General features: G+C 49.5%; 1 protein-coding gene across 3 annotated transcripts in view; it reads right to left on the bottom strand.

Annotated features, from left to right (window-relative positions):
* LOC121667617 (GON-4-like protein) overlaps nt 1-18,589 on the bottom strand; it is a 26,937-nt gene extending 8,348 nt beyond the window's left edge. For 2 of the 3 annotated variants that reach the window (XM_042034454.1, XM_042034455.1), the window contains exons 1-20: nt 17,727-18,584; nt 16,881-17,077; nt 15,420-15,494; nt 14,982-15,032; nt 14,243-14,293; nt 13,797-13,892; nt 13,454-13,558; nt 12,571-12,741; nt 11,487-11,679; nt 9,918-10,019; nt 9,225-9,265; nt 8,831-8,934; nt 6,235-6,433; nt 5,432-5,518; nt 4,789-4,960; nt 4,042-4,186; nt 3,742-3,892; nt 3,073-3,189; nt 874-2,577; nt 39-285 (exon numbers count right to left, since the gene is read on the bottom strand). In XM_042034454.1, the coding sequence (XP_041890388.1) occupies nt 39-285; nt 874-2,577; nt 3,073-3,189; nt 3,742-3,892; nt 4,042-4,186; nt 4,789-4,960; nt 5,432-5,518; nt 6,235-6,433; nt 8,831-8,934; nt 9,225-9,265; nt 9,918-10,019; nt 11,487-11,679; nt 12,571-12,741; nt 13,454-13,558; nt 13,797-13,892; nt 14,243-14,293; nt 14,982-15,032; nt 15,420-15,494; nt 16,881-17,077; nt 17,727-17,754 (4,036 nt within the window). In that variant the 5' untranslated portion in view covers nt 17,755-18,584. Of the gene's footprint in view, nt 1-38; nt 286-873; nt 2,578-3,072; nt 3,190-3,741; nt 3,893-4,041; nt 4,187-4,788; nt 4,961-5,431; nt 5,519-6,234; nt 6,434-8,830; nt 8,935-9,224; nt 9,266-9,917; nt 10,020-11,486; nt 11,680-12,570; nt 12,742-13,453; nt 13,559-13,796; nt 13,893-14,242; nt 14,294-14,981; nt 15,033-15,419; nt 15,495-16,880; nt 17,078-17,726 lie in introns of all 3 variants that reach the window. The other variant, XM_042034456.1, reaches the window with a different exon arrangement.
* Between the last annotated feature and the right edge of the window lie 7 nt (nt 18,590-18,596).

Raw genomic sequence — 18,596 nt, 5'->3', positions numbered from 1 at the left:
CCTCACCTGCTGGCACCCAAACACCCCACAGCTCTCACCTGCTGGCATCCTGTGGGCTTCCACCTGTGGGGAAGCTGCCTTGGCCATCGTGAAGGCAGATTTAGGCTCCTCTGATGTATCTCCACATATTTCATCATCTTTCTGTAAACTCTCTATTCCTTCCCCTTCCTCCTCCTCCTCTTCCTCAGGCTCAGAGTTCTCTTCCTGGGAATTCTCTTCTTCAGAATCTCCTTCTTGACTTAAACGTCTCTCTGTTGCAAGCCAAGTAAGTTTTTCCATTGTCTCCTTAGAAAGCAATTAATAACAAGAAATCACATTTATTTTATTGCTTGGTTTAGTATCATTGAGCAACTTCCTCACTGCACCATGACTCCAACAGCCAATTTCACAGATCAGCACCTGCCCAACGAAAGGATTCTCTTAAGGAATAGAATTCAAACCCCTCCAGAGCTGCCTAAAATTGTACCGTGCAAAATTAAATTTCAGCATCTGCCATTCAGCAAATTAAGCCTTGAGTTAGAAGGGATTCCTTAATGATTCCTTAATGATCATCTTAGCTCTTAAGGGCTTGCTGGAATTGTGACCTGGAAAGTAATTTCTAAAGTCCTTCTTTGAGAGCAGCCTCATTGAGGAGTCCTTGCAGCTCAGCAGAGTTTAAATCTGCATATTTGCAATATATTCCCTCAGCCTGGGCTTAAAATCTGCTCAGCAAAACATGGGGTTCAATTTCTCTGTGACCAGCACAATGCCAGGCTTTCACAGAGTTACCAGCCCATCTCCCCAGTGAGATTCCCAGTGGGATGGGCCCCGACTCCACAGGGTGTTCCAGGACACCCACGGCTGCCTTGAAGTGTTTTAAAGTTTTGTCTTTACCTGCAGTTCTGGCACTGACAGAATTGACTCTTCTGAGGCTGATGACATTTCCTCGTCCTCATCTTGTGTAAAATCATCAAAGTCATCTTCTTCCTCTTCTTCTTGCCCTTCCCTCTCTCCTCCGGCCTCGGGGCCGGCCGGTGTCCCCACGGACTGACCATCGATGCTGGACGAGTCCTCTGGTCTTCCTGGGGGGCTGCTGAACTCTGCCTCCCCCTCTGCTGGGTAAGGGAGGTTCTTTGGGGAGTCACTGCTCGCTGCTGGCCCAGCAGCCCCCCCTGCATCCCCCTGCTGCTCCCCCCGGGGCGGGGATGGCAGAGCCCGGCGCTCCTCCTCTCCCTTGTCCTCGCAGGGAACGTGCTCCTTCTTGGGCTCATCCCCACAGGGACACGCAGCCTCCATGTTCAGCTCCTGGCCAAGGCCCAGCATGAACTCCTCCTTCACTTCAGCACATAAAAGATCCCTCTTCTCTGCCGGGTTGGCTTCTTTGGGAGCATCACTTGACTCTTCGGACTTGATTTTCACCGTCTCATCAGGATCTTCCAAGCGAGGCAAGAGGCCCACAGGCAACGACTCTGAGGTGTTTCCATCTCCCTCTCCCGCTGCCCAGCTGCAGCAGTCACTCTTGCTCCCCTTGTCCTGAGTGCCCTCGTGGGAAGGGGCAGGGTTTGTGCCCCGCTCCTCCTTGGGGGAGACAGCAGAGCAGGGAACGAAGAGCTCGGGGGGCTCCGCCTTGGGCTCCACTGCGGGAAAGGCACCGGGAGCAGGGACCAGGGTCAGCTGCTCCTCACCTTCACCCACAGAAGGTGCAGACAGACCAACAGGGTTGGGAGAGACAATCAGTGACGGGATGGAAGAGGTCACCAGAGGCTGGTTTAACGGGCATGGGAACGTGGATGGATTCACCAGCAAGGTTGTGACCGGAATGGCCTGAGTGCCTCGGCCCACTGCCGTGTTGAGGGGCTGGATCATGTTGCAGCCATTGCCTATGTTAACCACCTTCACTGTGGTGGCAGGGACAGTCAGGATGACAGGGGAGGGCTGGATCAGAGGGGAAGGTTTTATCAGCGGGGCAGATTTTGTCCCTTTTTTCCTCTGGTAGCCCTTACGCACGCAAGGTTTGCGCATTTTCGTCCCGCCCAAAGCCGGCAGCATCAGCTTGGGCTGGAAAGTCACCGGCTCTGAGGACACCAGAGATGGTGGTCCAGCGGCTGGGAAAGCTTGTCTGGAGTCTGGATGGGCAGTGGGAAGCACGTTCTGGAATTCCAAGCCATCCCCACCTCCCACCACTGCTGGCACGCTCAGGGGCTGCACCCCCGGCACGGCCGGCGCCGGCTGAATGGGCCGAGGGACGTGGACCAGGACTTTGCTGGGAGGAGCCTCTGACTGGGACAACTTCACAGTTTTCTGGATGTTCACAGGGTTGGAGCTGGGCTGCAGACAGGGGCTGGGCCGGATCAGGACAGGCTTCAGAGCTGACGACCTCTGGCTCCTCCAGGCCCTCCTGGAGAACCGGTTGGCCAAAGGCTTCAGGGTCAGCGCGAGCCCCTTGGGCATCAGCAGAGGGTATTTGTCATCACATTCCGTGTCTGAAGTTTCCTTTTCTGTCCCCAAAAGGACAGGTTCTGCAGCAGGTGATGCCGGTGCCTCCTTGGCATCTTCTGCCAGCTGCTTCAGTTCCCTCTGGATGGAGGGCAAGATTGCCTGAAGGGAGCAAGAATTGACTGGAATTTATTATTTATAGGCTATTCCTGTATTCCCACCTTCACACAGCACCACAGAAGGCAAGAGACAGCAACCTGCTTCTACAAGTGGGTTTTATTTACTTCATCCTATTGCATATTACTTAACAGTACTTTAAATTCATGAGTTGCACTGCAAAGCCTTTAGGACACTCTGAGATTTTGAGAAAAACAAGACTGAGCTGCTTTATAAAGGTTGCTTTAGTAAACACAAGATTTTGTGGGAAGGGAACTTCCCTGTGTAACAGTGGGTGATCAACAGAACTGGATTTTATGGCCTCTGAGCCCAGTTGTTCCCTTGGGCACAGTCCTCCCTGACTGACTCACAGGCATGGTCTCTGTGCCTCCAAGGAAAAGCCCACAAGGGAAACCCACACGAAACCCAAGTAAAACCCACAAGAAATGAACCAAACAACAACTCCCCCCCCAGCCCTGGCTGCAGAGCAGCAGGAAATACCTTTAACCAGAACGGCAGGCGATGCTCCTCCCTCTCCACGGGCGGCTTCCACTCGTGGGGCTGGATTTCCTCACAGCACTTCACCAGCACAGGCAGCTGCTTGGTCTTTTTGTAGTACTGTGGGGACAGGAGAGAAGGCCAGACAGGGTGACTGTGGTCAGGTCACGGCTGGGATGGAGCAGGACTGTGCTCTGACAAAGTGTTTGTGTGAAAAAAGCAATTCTTTAATAACGTTCTACCCACAGAAACGTTAAAAACCAAGAACCCAGGCTGAACAGGAGCTCCCTGCCATGCTGGCTGCTCTCACGGAGGGTCAGGCACGTGTGCAGGTGTTGTTTTACGTGGTTTTGGTTCTTACTCTCTCTTCAGCAGCTCCCAGTAGCTCACGGGACAGGATTATTGCTGCAAACAGCACTTTTCTTTAAGTTTTGCTACTCAAAAGGTTATTTGCATGAATTTCTGTCGGGATTACTGAGCTGTACCACGTCTATCTGAGCTCTGAAGAGTCAAACCAGTAATCTAAGTACTTGCCAAGTCCAGGGGCTAAGGTACAATAAAAGGATAAATCCCCACTGCTAACAAAAGGATGGCATTTTATTTTAAGGAAGTGCCAGCACCAAGAGGCCCTTGGAAGACAGAGCAGCTCAAACCCCAGCACGTGCCCCTTACCCTGATGATGTTGTCGGGGGCTCGGTTCATGTTGAGGTTCTTGATCCTCACTGTCAGCTGATGGGCAGTTTTGGTGGGCAGGAGGTATTTGCTGATCAAAGGCTTCGGAAACTCCGTCCCTTCGAAATGTTTCAGCCCTAAAGCCAACAAGCTGAGCAGGGAAAGAGGGAGATGAGGAGATAAGAAACCTCTCAGGGAGCTGCTGGGATGTGGCACAGCTCTCCCCAAGGACTGCACCCCAGAAATTCTCCTCAACAAAGGCCATTTCCACACATTTTGCACAATAATTGAAGCACCTACTTGTCCTCTGCCTTGGTGAAGATGATCTTGTCCCGGGGAGGGTTTGCTCTCAAGGAACAAACTGGCAGCAGCTCTGGGTACATAAAGACTTTCCTCGTTGCCAAAATCCAGGCCGCTTGCTTTGGCAAACATGAGAATTCACCTGCTGTGAAAAGAATGAACAGGTAAGGGCAGCTGTGTAAGTGGATGAATGCTTTTCACAACTCCCCTCTTGAAAAGGCTGTTCCTTTTACTCCTCTCACTGCAAAAAGACTTCCTTCCTGTTTCTGGAATTTGCAGATTTCCTGGTTTTTTCCCCTAAATTTACATCAGCAAAAGGCAAAATTCTTTTCCCCTCCCATCTTTTCTTTTGTTCTGTAGCAAGAAAAAGACCAAGGCCAAGTGACCCCTCTGAGCCCCCCCAGGAGCATCGGGCACAGCCTGGGAGGGGACACCAGCCCAGGAGGGGCCTTTGCTCGGGGTCCCTCCCCGGGGGCAGCAGCTGGAGCTGTTCTGTGTGGCTGCTCCACCATCCAAGGGCTGGAAGGACCCAGAGCCTGGGGCTGGGCTGGGAGGGAACTGGTCTGACTGGGACCAGCTGGGAGTGTGGGAGGGTCCAGCAGGGCCCTGTTGGGTCACTGTGAAGGGGCACTGTGACAGTCTGGGGGGACCCCAGAGCTGCTCCAGGAGGGTCAAACTGGGAATTTCCCATAACACGTGGAATAACTCTCCCTGCCAGTGCTTTCCCCACCCTGTCCCCTCACTTACCATTCTTCTTCACAGCTTTCCGAGGGCTCCAGTCCACTGGGACCTGGGCATGGAAGTCCTCGATGAGCCTCAGGGCCCCCTGCAAGTTACAGGGCTGGAACATGGTCTGGAACTTGGGGTTGAGGGGCATCCGGAGCAGGGTGGAGCTGCGGGCAAAGCTCCCGAGCTCGCTCTGCAAAGCCAGGCACAGAAACACGTCAGGGAGAGGCCTTCAAGTGCAAGGTGGAGAACAAACACGTGTAATGCAAGAAACAGCCTGGAATTCTTAACTTTGAGCATCGTAAATCCAGGGATAGAGGATTTACCGTGAGGGTGGGGAGGCCCTGGCACAGGGTGCCCAGAGAATTGTGGATTCCCCATCCCTGGAAGTGTCCAAGGCCAAGTTGGAGGGGCTTGGAGGGACCTGGGACAGGGGAAGGTGTCCCTGCCATGGCAGGGGGTGGTGCTGAGTGATTTTTAAGGTCCCTGCCCACCCAAACCATTCTGGGATTCCACAATTTTTATTTTGTTTTTAATTCCCGCCTTTTCCAGAACCTTAGTTCTCAGTTTAATGGGATCGATGAAATAATTTAATCTCTTTAATGATGCCCAGGGACCAGCAATCACTTGAATTCATGGAGCTCTGATTCCAGGCATTCCTTACCAAAAACATCCGGGTGGTGCTGGCCTCTGAACTTAGAGCAGGGTTGAAACTTGCCAGGAGATGGATTTGAGTCAGGAGCTGAACATGCTTGAGGAATAAAATCAGATAAATTGGTTTTTTTCAGTTGATCAGAAATCCAAGAAACTGGAAAGCACAAGTCTAAAGGCACAAGAAATATCTCCTGAGCACCCCAAAAAATCTCTGACTGCAAAAAATCTTGTGAGCAATAGAAAACTGAGGGGCAGCTTTAATATCCACTGGCAGGAAGTTTATTACACAGATTTTTAACACATCATCTGTTGAAGTCCTCGGGCAGTTTCCCAGCTTTTGTGCCAAAGTCTCATAATGACCAACACAGAAAGGGTTTCTTCCTGAATAAATACATAACAATTTCTTTAGCAACAGTGACTTCAGCTCGCAGAACTGCCCATTTCTGAATCTCTACACAGTTTTGTGTGGTGGCAGGAGGAAAAAAAAAAGAATCCAAACTATACCAAGAATAATATTCTTAGACAGTAATAAAGAAGTTGGTGAAAACAGGATTTTGACAGAACACAGCCAGCCAAGGCAACATCTCACAGGAGAAGAGATGCCAAGAAATGAGCTCTACTTCACTCAACTCCAATTCCCCTTCCATGTGAAACCAGGCATGTGAATATCACCTAATAAAGCTCCAATTCACATGGAGCTTTTCCAATTAACTCCTTTCAGGAAGCAAAGCCCTGCTGTGCCCTTGGCTCCCCCTGCTCCTCACTGTGCACAGAGAACACTCCTTAGATCCCACCACGGATAACATTGCTTACCTGCTGCATCTGCTGCTGGAGCCTCTTCCTCTGTGCACTGTCCAGAACAAGGCTCTGGAGGGGCTTCTCATTTGGGGGTTTTGATTTTTCAGTCTCTTGGGGTGCTTTGATGGAGGACCTTTTCATTCTCAGCTGCTCCAGCTGCTCCTTCACCGTCCGGTGCTGCTCGTTCAGCAAATTGGCCAGAGGCTCCTCAAATCTGTTTGAACCCAGGCAGAGCCAAATGGAATAAATGTGTGATTTAACAATGGTTCATGTTCATTTAGAACACTTTACTCTGTACCTGGTTTGCACAGTGCAGGGATGGCCATCCCTGTACTACTCAGCAGTAACTCCAGCTTGGAAACCCTGAGTTATTTCCACATGAAAGTCTCTCAGTGCAGCCCAGCACTGCTGCAGCTTTGGGATACAAAGCTTCAGCTGCTCATTCCAGAGACAGTTAAAAGCCTTTTCCACCATTCCCAACCATCTGTGCCCCACTCACGTGCTTGGATCCGCTCCCCAGCACTCAGGATCCAAACCACTCCAGAATGTATCATCCAATCCTATTTAATTTCTACCATCAGCAAGGGCTGAACCCAAGGTATTATCAGCGGTATTTGATCACCTGGAAAGTCTCCAGAAAGACCCCACACTGCCTCAAATCCTGTTACTTTATTTAAAAAATTAATTAATTATTACCCAGCCTCATGCTGAGAACTCCACCAGAGATCCTACAGGAGGAGCTGCTGCTGTAGCAGGAAGGAGGATGCACCTCTCACCATCCTTTCAAAAACAGTTCCTACTTCATTCATTATTTCATTTATTTTAGCTACACCAGTTAATATCCTGATTTCTGCTGGCTATCAGCTTCCCTTCTGCAACAGGCCTGGGGTCAGCTACAGAGCTGTTCCATGATGCTCCTGATGCAAGGTATCATAAAAACCACAATAAATCCAGCAAATAGATATTTCTGCCTTTAATAATCCTGTACACAGATAAAACCAGGGAAGAAACAACTGGGAGAAGTGCCCACCAAAGAAAAATTAATAAAACCACCCATTATCAAAGCCAAATGCATACAAATAAGGGAGAGCATAAAGCTGCCTGGCTTTTAGCTTGTAGCTGGTTTTAGAGCTGCTGCACTCCCCTCTGGCACTGCTCAGCCCAGAGAGAGCATCCAGAAACTCCAGCCTTCATTTTAGCTCCTTTCCCAAACAGACACAGCTTGATCTTGAGCTGCTCTGCCCCACAAATAAGGAGACCCCACTCATCCTGCAGCTCCTCTTCAGCCAGAGCCTGCAGCTGGTTAAGTACAGTGGAATGACTACCTAGAGAGAAATCACAGAATCATGGAGTGGTTTGGGTTGGAGGGACCTTAAAGATCATCTCATTCCATCATTCCACCCCCTGCCATGGGCATGGACACCTCCCACTGTCCCAGGCTGCTCCAAGCCCTGTCCAGCCTGGCCTTGGGCACTCCCAGGGATGGAGCTGCTTTAGTCCCTTTCCTCTTCAAGGTGCTGTTATGTATAAACCAAAAACCATCCCAAGCCAGTGCCCAAACTTCACAGACATCTCATTCTTAGGCCTCAGCTATCCCAGGCACTCTTTTTCCTTGGAAATGGCCAACACACATCCAAGATATTTAATTAAAAGTGAAGGTGACACTCTTGGACAAAACAGCTCCTCAAGCTCCACCACAACAATGTCAGGGCAGCGAGGGAACTTTGCCCTTCCCCCAGCAACAAAAAGGGAAAGAAAATTATTATTTTTCTGCAATGATGTTGGATCACTGCAGCCACCAGCACAGTGCAGAGCACAGGCACGAAGAGTGGCTGGCACTGAGGCTGGGACAGTCTTTGCACAGGTCCTGCAGAGCTTTGGTCCCACACACAGCAGATCCAGGGTCTCTGCCCACTGCTTGGAACAACCACCCCATCTGTGCCACCTCCTGCTCCACTGAGCAGTGCCAGTGACAACTCTACAAGGATAGATCATGAGAGGCCATGGGAATGATTTTGAATTAGAAGAGATTTAGATTAAATTTTGGGAAGGAATTGTTCCCTGGGAGGGTGGGCAGGCCCTGGCACAGGGTGCCCAGAGCAGCTGGGGCTGCCCCTGGATCCCTGGCAGTGCCCAAGGCCAGGCTGGACACTGGGGCTTGGAGCAGCCTGGGACAGTGGGAGGTGTCCCTGTCCATGGCAGGGGATGTGGAATGAGATGTGCTCTAAAGTCCCTTTCAACCCAAGCCATTCCATGATTCTCTACACAGCACAGAGGCTGAAGAAGCAGGAACAGAATTCCCCACAGCAGATCCTGCCTTGTTGGGGCACATTCTGAAAAGCCTTGGCTGTTTTCAGCTGAGATAAGCACCAGCCTTAGTGCAGGCACTCTGTTTTTAATTTTCAGGTGCATCACAATCAGTAAAATCAGTGGTGGCAAACAGAAGAAGAAAAAGGCTCAATTTAATTGTCCAACCCCACGAATAAAAATAACTCAGGGCTTTCAGAACAGTGGTCTGAGCTGCTGAGACAATCTCTCTCTTTGGTGGCTGCCACAGGTAACCAGAGGCTTTTTCTCAGACAAGATCAGGACCATAAACAAATTCTCCCACCTGAGGGCCTGTGGGGTGTTAAAATTTGGCCGAGACTCTGTAACAGCATCTTCATCTTCCAGCCCTTCATCTTCCATGTTGGAGAAGCCCATCTCGTCCTGGAACTGGCAGCAAACACGGAGCAAGTCAGGAGGAGGAAGCTCAAGGAGTACATTTACCTTTGGCTAATTAAGTTCATTATGATCCTCTCAGCACACACATTCACTTCAGGAAAATCCTGCAGACCTTCACTTGAGGAAACCCCTACAGACATTCCTTCCTAAGGCTAAAAACGACCCAGCTATGGCAGAGCCCTTGGCACACCCCCAGCCCTGAGCGTTTCCAAAACCGCCCCTCCAGATTCCACATCACATCTGACAGCTCTGTTCAGTGCCACACCCAGTTCATCACTTACTGTCTCAAACAGCTCCTCCATCAGCTCATTCACTTCCTTTTCTGCAAGTAAAATGAAAAAGAATTATGAAGATGCCTTTTCCAAGAAACACTCAGCAATGCTGTCATAATATCAGCTCACTTCAGGAATTCCTCTCACAAAGGGAAACCCTCCTCCTGCAAAGAGAGGACCAAAAAGAAAAGGCCCCTGATAATGCCCTTTCTAATGCTGGGCCCAAACAAACTTGAGCTGAGATTGTCTAGATTCAAAAATATCATCTAAAAACTCACTTTCATGATTAGAGTTATGTTAATCTGTAGTAAGACCTGAAGCAAGTGTGCCTTGTTGCAAAGATGGAAAGTGATATGTTTATAAAACTAAGTTGAAGACTGTAAGGACTTAGAGAAAATTTGATTACATTCAGTCACAAGGCAAGCATTCAAATCTGAACTGCCTGAAGCTTTCAGGATGTATCATCACCTAATTTCAGGTTGTTTTATCACCTAAATATTGTTCTTCAGGCTGTGCTGCACTTGAGCACAGCAGCTCTGCCCAGATCCTTCCACGTACTCCCAGAGAGCCAAAAGCTGCTCAAGCCAGCATGCAGCTCTTGATTTAATTACCCCACACTGCAAAAAACCTTGCAACAAAACACTTTTCCCAATGAATTACTACTCCCAACAAGGAAGGAGGGGGAATTCCTGGGGAACTTACTTGTGATTCTCACAGCACGGTCATTCCTGAAGTCTTCTGTGTCTGGTTCATCCAGATCTTCCAGGAAGTTGTACTCAGGGTCATCATCATCATCTGCTTCATCTAAGAAGAAGCAGGTTTTGAACTGTTATTACCCTGCCCCAGGACCAAGCAGCTGCCAGGAGCAGAAGCTCTTTGTTCACTGCCTGACCTGGCACAAAGAGGGCTTGGAATTACTGCTAGAAATCAACTGTATTTCTTTTATGGAAGCAACATCAAACCCACCCTTCCTTTCAAACTGAGCTGTTAGGACCCTGACCTATAGCCATTCCCATTTTAAAAAGCTGGCTTGATTCTCTGGGATCTGAGTTTCAGCTAAATTTAGAAAGAGTGAAGTAGTTTAATTTCAGTTTCTGGTTTATATTCAATTTGCACAACTGCAAGCAACCGCTACATACAGGAAAAAAGGAAGCCGGGCCCCAGAGCTTGTTCCTGTTTCTTCTCAAAGAGAAAAGAGCTGTTTCTACCCAAAAGAGTGCCCCAAACAAGGAGCACGACATGCTGGGATTCAGGTGGATCAATGGTGAGCACCAGGATCCAACACCAGGGGTTAAATCCACCACATCCCTTTGTGGTTGCCAGTTCCTGTGTGTTGGTGAGTAAATATTTACAAGTGAGACACCTGAAGTTTAAAAACTCTCACAAAGGTCCACGGGGAAGATGAGGAAAGCTGACTGCAAGACTCATGCACAGGATTAAACAAATTCGTGGCTGCAGACCAAGAATATCATGTGTAAATAAAAAACAAAGCCTCAGGCTTTCAACATAGAATCATGGCTTGGTTTGGGTGGGAAGGAACCTCCATCATCACCTAGTTACACCCCCCTGCCATGGGCAGGGACCCTTCCACTAGCCCAGGTGGCTCCGAGCCCCATCCAACCTGGCCTTGGACACTCCAGGGATCCAGGGGCAGCCACAGCTTCTCTGGGCACCCTGTGCCAGGGCCTCCCCACCCTCACAGGGAACAATTTCTTCCAAATACCTCATCTAAACCTCTTCTCTATCAGTGTGAAGCCATTTTCCCCTCATCATGTCACTGCAGGCCCTTGGAAATTGTCTCTCCCCATGTTCCTTGCAGCTCCTTCATATCCTGGAAGGCCACAATGAGGTCAGCCCAAAGCCTTCTCTTCTCCAGGCTCAACACTCCCAGCTCCCTCAGCCTTTCCTCCCAGCAGAGCTGCTCCACCCCCTCTGCTCATCCTGGAGCCTCCTCTGGGCTGACTCCAGCAGCTCCAGGTCCTTTCTGTGCCGGGCCCCAGGGCTGGGGCAGCTCTGCAGGTGGGGGCTCACCTGAGCAGGGCACAGGGGCAGAATCCCCCCCGTTCCTGCTGCCCACACTGGGGGCTCAGCCCAGGGCTCAGGGGGGGCTCTGAGCTCGTGCCCAGCGTGCCAGGTCCTTCTCCCAGGGCTGCTCCATCCGCTCATCTCCAGCCTGGATCGACCTCCCAGATGCAGCAGCAGCACCTGGCCTGCTTAAACCCCAGAACCCCCAATCCCAGTGACCCCCCCACCTCCCCATTTGCCAGGTACCTTCGTTCTCCACGTCGTCATTCATGAGCCCCCCGAGCCACCTCTTCCACTCCTCGTCGTCGGCGGTGTTGGGGTCGTACATGTCCGGGGTGATGTCCGGCGCGCGCAGCTCGGCCTCCAGCTGCCCCAGGGGAACGTCCTTCAGAGGCCTCTTGGAGCGTGTCCTGAAGGCGATCAGGCTGTCCTCCAGGGGCTGCAGGGACAGACAAGGCCTTCCTGGGATTTTTAGTCCAGCCAAGCAAGTCCAACCCCAAAAATATTCGATTCCTGCCGCAGAGAATCGTTCGCTTTCGTAGGCTGAGCAAGCTGAGCTCTCACTACCCTCCCTGTTAAGCTGCTCTTCTTTGTAACTACACATATAAATATATCCTTGCTCATTTATCAGCTCTTATCTGCCACCAAGGAAGCAGTTTCCACTTGCAATATTTAATTCTTTCACTTGTGGTTCACTCTTCACTCTCTGACATTCATCTGGAGCAGCAGCCCAGCACTGTCTCTTCACTTCAGCCTTGCTCAGGAACACAGAGCTTTTCCCCTTATTAAAATGGGACACTGGGTCTCTGGAGAACCAAATTCCTCAGCTGTTAACAGTAAAAAGTGTGCCTGCAAAACATAACTAAGCCAACAGGGTAATTTTCAAAAGGAAAACTATTTTCATTAGTTATGTAACTGTTACAGAGTTACATTTAACAGCTGAAACAACAGCGGTAAGAGACTTATGGGCACAAATAGTGTCATTACAAGAAACTAAAAATCTATGTCACTAACAACCTTTTTAACAGCTGCCTCTGAATGTCCTGCACACTACAGAGATTCAATTTCACAGAATCTAAGACCCATGGAATGGTTTGGATGGGAAGGGACCTTAAAGATTATGTGGTTACAACCCCCAGCCAGGGGCAGGGACACCTTCCACCAGCCCAGGCTGCTCAGAGCTCCACTCATTATTTGAAGTTACAGGGGGAGAGCAGAATGCAGTAAAAGGAGGAGCAGAGAGTCCCAGAAAGTCCTGAAAAAACCCAGAAAGTCCCCTCCTCTCTAACAAATTTTAACCACCCGTCTACCACAGCCCCCAGCCCAGTACCTGGTAGGAGTCCATGCAGACAGGGCTCGAGGCCAGCTCTTCATCCACTGCATGCAGCTTCTCCATGAAGGTGCTGTCTTTGGTTTGCTTGGGTTTGGGAGGTGGTGGGGGTCCCATGGGAACCACTTCAGCACTAATGTGTCTAACAACAGGTGTAGTGACCTTCTCCATCTAATTAAAAAGGCCTTTGTGTTAAAAGGTTTTATTTAGAACAGAAATTCCCAAGGACAGAGTAAATCTCTTTTTCTGCTCGACTGGAAATGGGAGAAATGCTTCACAGAAGGATGTGGATTTTTCCTACTACACTGACTTTGGTTTCCAGAAAGTGCAAAGAAATATGAAGATTTGCTGGAAAGGAGACATTTGGAAGATTTGAGTATCAGTCGCAACATTACCAGAGCTGATAAACCTGAACACCAATTATTGTGGCAGAATCCTCCCAGAAACCAACTCATGGTGAGTAGAATGTGGAAATATCAATATAAGATTGCTCTTTTTGATCCCAGTGTCAGGTCCCAGGGGCTTCCTCGTTCTTGTTTGCTGATCCTTGGCCCACACTGCACCTACTACTCCCTCTGACTGCACAGTCACACAAACACCTTTCTCCTTTTATCAAACTCACTTTCTGCTCCTAAGCCAAGCACAGGAAACCATTCTCCTGCACTCCTCAGAAATGATGAGAAAGATAATCACTATCTGAGGACCTGACAACTGTTTCCATTCCCAGAGCTTTATTTTAGACTCAGCCCCTCCTGCAAGGAACGTGGCAGTGGGACCCTAAAGCCACCCGGCACCTGGAATGTCCCACAGCTTTAGGAATTGATCTAGTTTTTTGGGTTTGGATTAATAAATTAGGAACAGTGACTGTGTCCTCCAGCTTTACCTCACAGAGTGTCCCTCCCTCCTCATCAGAGGAGCGCCTTGTCCTGGACCTCTTGGCTCCACGAGGAGAAGAAGCCGTGCTCTCCACGTCGCTCTCCAGCAAGCTCTGCAGGGCAAGAGATGCACAACGCCCTCAAACCATCGTGCCACAATCAATAACTGCTCCAAATAATATTTCAAAGCCTCTCTTTTAGCCAAATGAATAGTAGAGCATTGAAGAATGATTACTGGAAGGTCCAGGATGACTTACAAGTGTCCATGTGTTAAAGGAGAGAGCGTTCTCCTGCCTCAGACACAGAGAGCTCTGTGCTGAGCACACAGACCTTTGCACAAGCTGCATTTACCTCTTCTGCAGTCTCATCCTCATCTTCATCATCAGGCTGGTATTCTTCATCAGAGGAATCATCTTCCTCCAGGGGAATGTCCACAAACTGAGGTGGCTGCACACAAGAGAAAGAGGGTGACCACAGTTAACAGGAGGAGGAAGAGCTGCACTCCAAGGGTGCACAGCCAGAGGAAATATTTCTAACTGAGGAAACACCCTGAAGCTCAGAAAGGAAATCCTGAAGGAACCAAAGAAATAAATTACTGAAAGATTGGCAAAGGTGGTTTGAAAAGGTGCAAGAACAGGCACAAATGATTTAGTATGATATGATGGAAACACTGCACGAGCAGACACCAGCTCAGAGATGGTTTTAGTACATGAGTCTGCTTCAGCCCTCCAAAAGATCTCTGCCTCAGCAGGAAGCCTCCAGTATGGTCTCTCCTTTCCCAGCAGCAGTTCACTTACCTTCATCTCGTGTGCCTTCTTAATTGGGGAAATATTCCATGTTGGAATCACCTAGGGACAGCAAAAACACTTGGGCTGTGTCACGCAGGCGGGGTGAATCCCATCAACCTAAGGAGCACCTGAGCTTGTGACCCTGATCTCCACAGTGGCCAAGCAACAACAGAGCTCAAACAAAGCCTTCAAACCTCCCATGGGATCTCCAGGAAGCGACTTCAGGACAATGGACACTGGGAGTTCACTGCCCTTCTGCCCTTCCCAGCCCTGACCTGGCCCTGTGCTGCTCAGCTCAAATGGATCCTTTTTTTTTTAACACTGTCTTAACAGATTTCTTTCATTTCAAGACTCAACCACACAAAAGCTTTACATTTCTCTTTGGGTCACACAACCAAAACCACTCAGAATAACAGGATAGGCTGAGCTGGAAGGGACCCACAGGGATCAGAGTGCAACCCCTGGGCCTGCACAGACACCCCAACAACCCCACCCTGGGCATCCCTGGCAGCGCTGTCCAAACGCTCCTGGAGCTCTGGCAGCCCCGGGGCCGTGCCCATTCCCTGGGGAGCCTGGGCAGTGCCCAGCACCCTCTGGGGGAAGAACCTTTCCCTGATCTCCAACCCAAACCTCCCCTGGCCCAGCTCCAGCCGTTCCCTGGCTCCTGTCACTGTCACAATGAGCAGAAGTTGGAGCTGCCCCTTGGGCAGGGGAAGGTGCAATAGGGAAGAGCAGACGGTTTACTTACCCCTCCTTTCTCCACAACTTCCTTCAGTTTGGAACGAGTCATTTTGGGCTCCTGAGAGTTTAAAACAAGACAACAGCAATGAATTCAGTAATTTCCTTACCTACAGACTTTTCCCCAGCAACTCTTTACTATGAAACTTTTCTCTTTTTTTTTTTAATTCATTGCCTTTAAATTCACTACCTTTAAATTCATTCCCTTTCACCACAGTGACCTCCAAAATAACTCCTCATACTTCTGTTTCATCGTTTACACTGAGACACTACTCACTTCATCCAGGTGGCAAATCTGATAATGAAACCTAATTATTCCAATAGGTAAATTACCTATTTATTCTACCTCTTCTCCCCACATCCCATGATGGCCCAGGCAGGCAGAGTGGGGAAGGCCTTGAGCATTCAGAACAACTGACAAAACCAACTGAGCAAGCTTTTTACTCACAAACAAAGGAATATCTTCTGTCTCACTGATGGCTGCTTTCATCATGGCTACCACGTGTTCATTTGTGATCACTTCCTAAAGGAACACACAAACCCAGGATGTTTATTAAAGAGAAACAGACAAGGTAACAAGTGTTAGAATAAACGACCTGGAAACAGGATGGAGGAATACTCAGTGTACAAGATGCTTTGTAATGACACTGCAGTAAAAATGATTGCTCAGAGATCAGACAGTAACATTTAAAGTAGCACAGCAGTGAATAAAACGTTTGCACTACGTTCTCTGTGAACGCTCCCCAGAATAAACTCCCAGCAGAGAGAAAAGAAAACAGTCAAAACAAAAGCCCACAGCAGTTTCCCTGATATCAGTAATCAGTCATGTCACGTAATCAGTAAAATGTGCTGATCCCAGTCACAGGAGAAATGCTGCTGGGAAGCTGCAACAGAAAACCTCAATCTTGATTAAACTTCAATCTTTAAGCACTCACAGGCTCCCAAAACAAGGGTGTAAATCCCTGGAGAAAGTGTGGAATAATACACAGTCTTCAAAACACTGTGCTACATCATTCCAGCAAACGCTGCACATATTTAGGAGAAATAGGGGAAGGCAGGAGAGACACAATATCCCAGCCTGCATTTTCTGAAGGCCTCCATAAGGCTCCAGGGAAGGCAGGTGACTGTGAGGAACCTCCAGCCCTCCCACAGCTCCACATGACAGAGAAAGGCATTAATTCAGGGCACTTGCACAGAATCCACGGATGAATCTGCCTGGAAGAAGCGTGGCAGCCCCCATGTTGTTTGCCACAGGGATGGCAAGAAGGGAAAATATATGAGATCACCTGGATTTGGACAACTCTGGCTGCAGGGAAAACAAAATGTATGATTTTTGACTCTGTGGGAAAATAAATACTATTGCTCTCCAGATCATGCTTTGGGATGAACTGAAATCCAGACCCAAAAGAGGTGCAGAGTTAAGAGATTGACTCCAAAGCTGTGACAGCACAAATATTCTTCTGGCAGCTCCTTTCTAACTGAGAGCTGTGTGATGGACAGTAACTAAAAGTGATGCATTTCTGTCAGCACCACTAGAATTCCAGCAGAATTTTATGATGAAACAGCTCATTCAAAACAAGAAACAAGAGTTCACAGCCTACGCCTGCTCATGTGGGCCCAGAAGGATGATTTCAGTTCAGTTATTCCTGCTGCTGCTCCGGGAAAGCAAAACAGGCCCAGGTGCCACTGTAAACACAGGGAACTTGGGATCAACACCTACTGGCAAAGCAGGGCCCAGGTGAGTGGCACAGACACCACGGATCCCATCTCTACAGATTTATTCACGTGATTCCCTCTTTATAGATTTATTAGAAGAGATCAGGATGCGGGTGCTGAGCAAGAATCAGGAACCCCAGAGCCACCATCGTTCCCCAGGAACCAGGCCTGGAGCCCAGCCCCCCCCACTCACGTGCAGGATGTTTCTCACGTTGACCACGGTCAGGTTGTGCTGTTTGGCTCCATCTTCCAGGGTGCGATCCAGGGACTCGTCCAGTTTGATATCACAGGACAAAGAGCCCTCTTCTTCCTGGCTTTTCCCTTCTCTCTTCCGTTTGGTTGCCTTCCTCCTCCTCTTCCTCCTCTCGACATCCTCCCCGTCCTGCTCCTCTGAAAATCAGCAGAAATGGAATCCAAAACTTCGGCTCTGTCGCATCCAGCGCATTGTGAGAGGATGAGTTTAAAAACAAACACAAGCTAGAGCTCTGCAGCTACTGACACAGCAAAACCTCCATCAGCTGATGGGAGACCACCCAAACAGAAACAGCCACGAGAACTAGAAAGTCTTTTGAATGATGGATTCAGTTCTGCAGGACCTGACTGAGTCACTCGAGCAGGTGAAGGTCCTGCAGCTGCCACCTCCTCCTGATTTATGGAATGGCCTCAGCTGCCTTTTTACACCTTCAACAACGTTGCAAAAATCCAGGTACCACACAGCAAGAACAGGACTTAAAAAGTGTTCTCCTGCTTTGCTGACTCAGAGAAAGAAAAGAATCATCTTTTTTATTTGAAGCAAAGCAGTGACTTTTAGCAGCCAAAAATTGCAGAGATCAACTCCAGCAAGTCCCACTGGGACACCTGTACTTTGCTGAGACACTGAACTACAGAGCCTAAGATTGAAACCTAAAAATACATTGCACTTACACTGCCCCCACCGTGTTCACAATCCAGAGTTTGCTGTATCAGTCACACCATTTATCCAACGGAATAAACGGCCCCAAATCCAAATATTCCTCATCACTCTGCTGGGACCACTCACCAGCTCTGGCGTTCTTCGGTGGCTTCATCGTGGTGGGATTTCTGGCAGCCACCTGCAGAGAGCTTCTCCCTGGAGCCTCTGGCACTGCACCAGGGTTTTCACTTGGATGTGGATCCCGCTGAGAACTCACTTCCACCTCTGTGTACAGCTTAGGGATTTTCCCTGCAAACAGAACACCCAGCTGCAGTCAGATGCACCACAGGGATACCCAGAACAAAGACAAGACACAGAAGTGTGTCATGACCCATTCCTGCACAACTGCACAAGTCTAACTCAGCCACGGATGTGATGCAGCTGCACGGAGCAGCAGCAGCTCCATCCTGCTGGACACAGACCCAGGCAGAGAGATCCCATTCCAGCCATCTCAGCCTCGCTCCCTCACTATCAGCTGTGCACAGCCACGCTCAAACCCTCCCCTGCCACATGAGCCAACTGCCAGAACTTGGTGATTTGTTCAGAACATGGTTCTAGTCCCTGTTGTACAAATGCAACTGCCACAGGAGGGGCAGGCACAGCCAGGGGGTTATTCCCAGCTGGAACAGCACAGTTGGCTGCACCCTCGGGATGCATTTCCACAGCCACCACGGGCCTGTGAACCCACCTGGCTGCAGGGGTGGCTGCAAACCCTTCAAACCCTTCCCCTCCTGTTCTGTGCAGGCCCACACGTTCCACAGCCCAGAAAACAACTGGGAACTGTCCCGTTCCACCTCCTTCCTTGACACAAACTCAGCTTGCAGTCAAATCAGGGAGCTCATCACGGCAACATGAGAACCAGAGACAACAATTCTCACTGAGAAGCACAGAATCCATCAAGTCTGAAGGGCCACAGAGGGTCACATCTGGTGCCACCTCCCTGCGCAGGCAGGGCCA

Source organism: Corvus kubaryi, unplaced genomic scaffold (assembly GCF_017639235.1).
Source record: "Corvus kubaryi isolate FWS band 111438036 unplaced genomic scaffold, C.kubaryi_AGA036_p1.0 37373, whole genome shotgun sequence".
Taxonomy (NCBI): Eukaryota; Metazoa; Chordata; class Aves; order Passeriformes; family Corvidae; genus Corvus; species Corvus kubaryi.
Note: the sequence above shows the minus strand (reverse complement) of the source record. Positions and strands in the feature narration are given on the sequence as shown.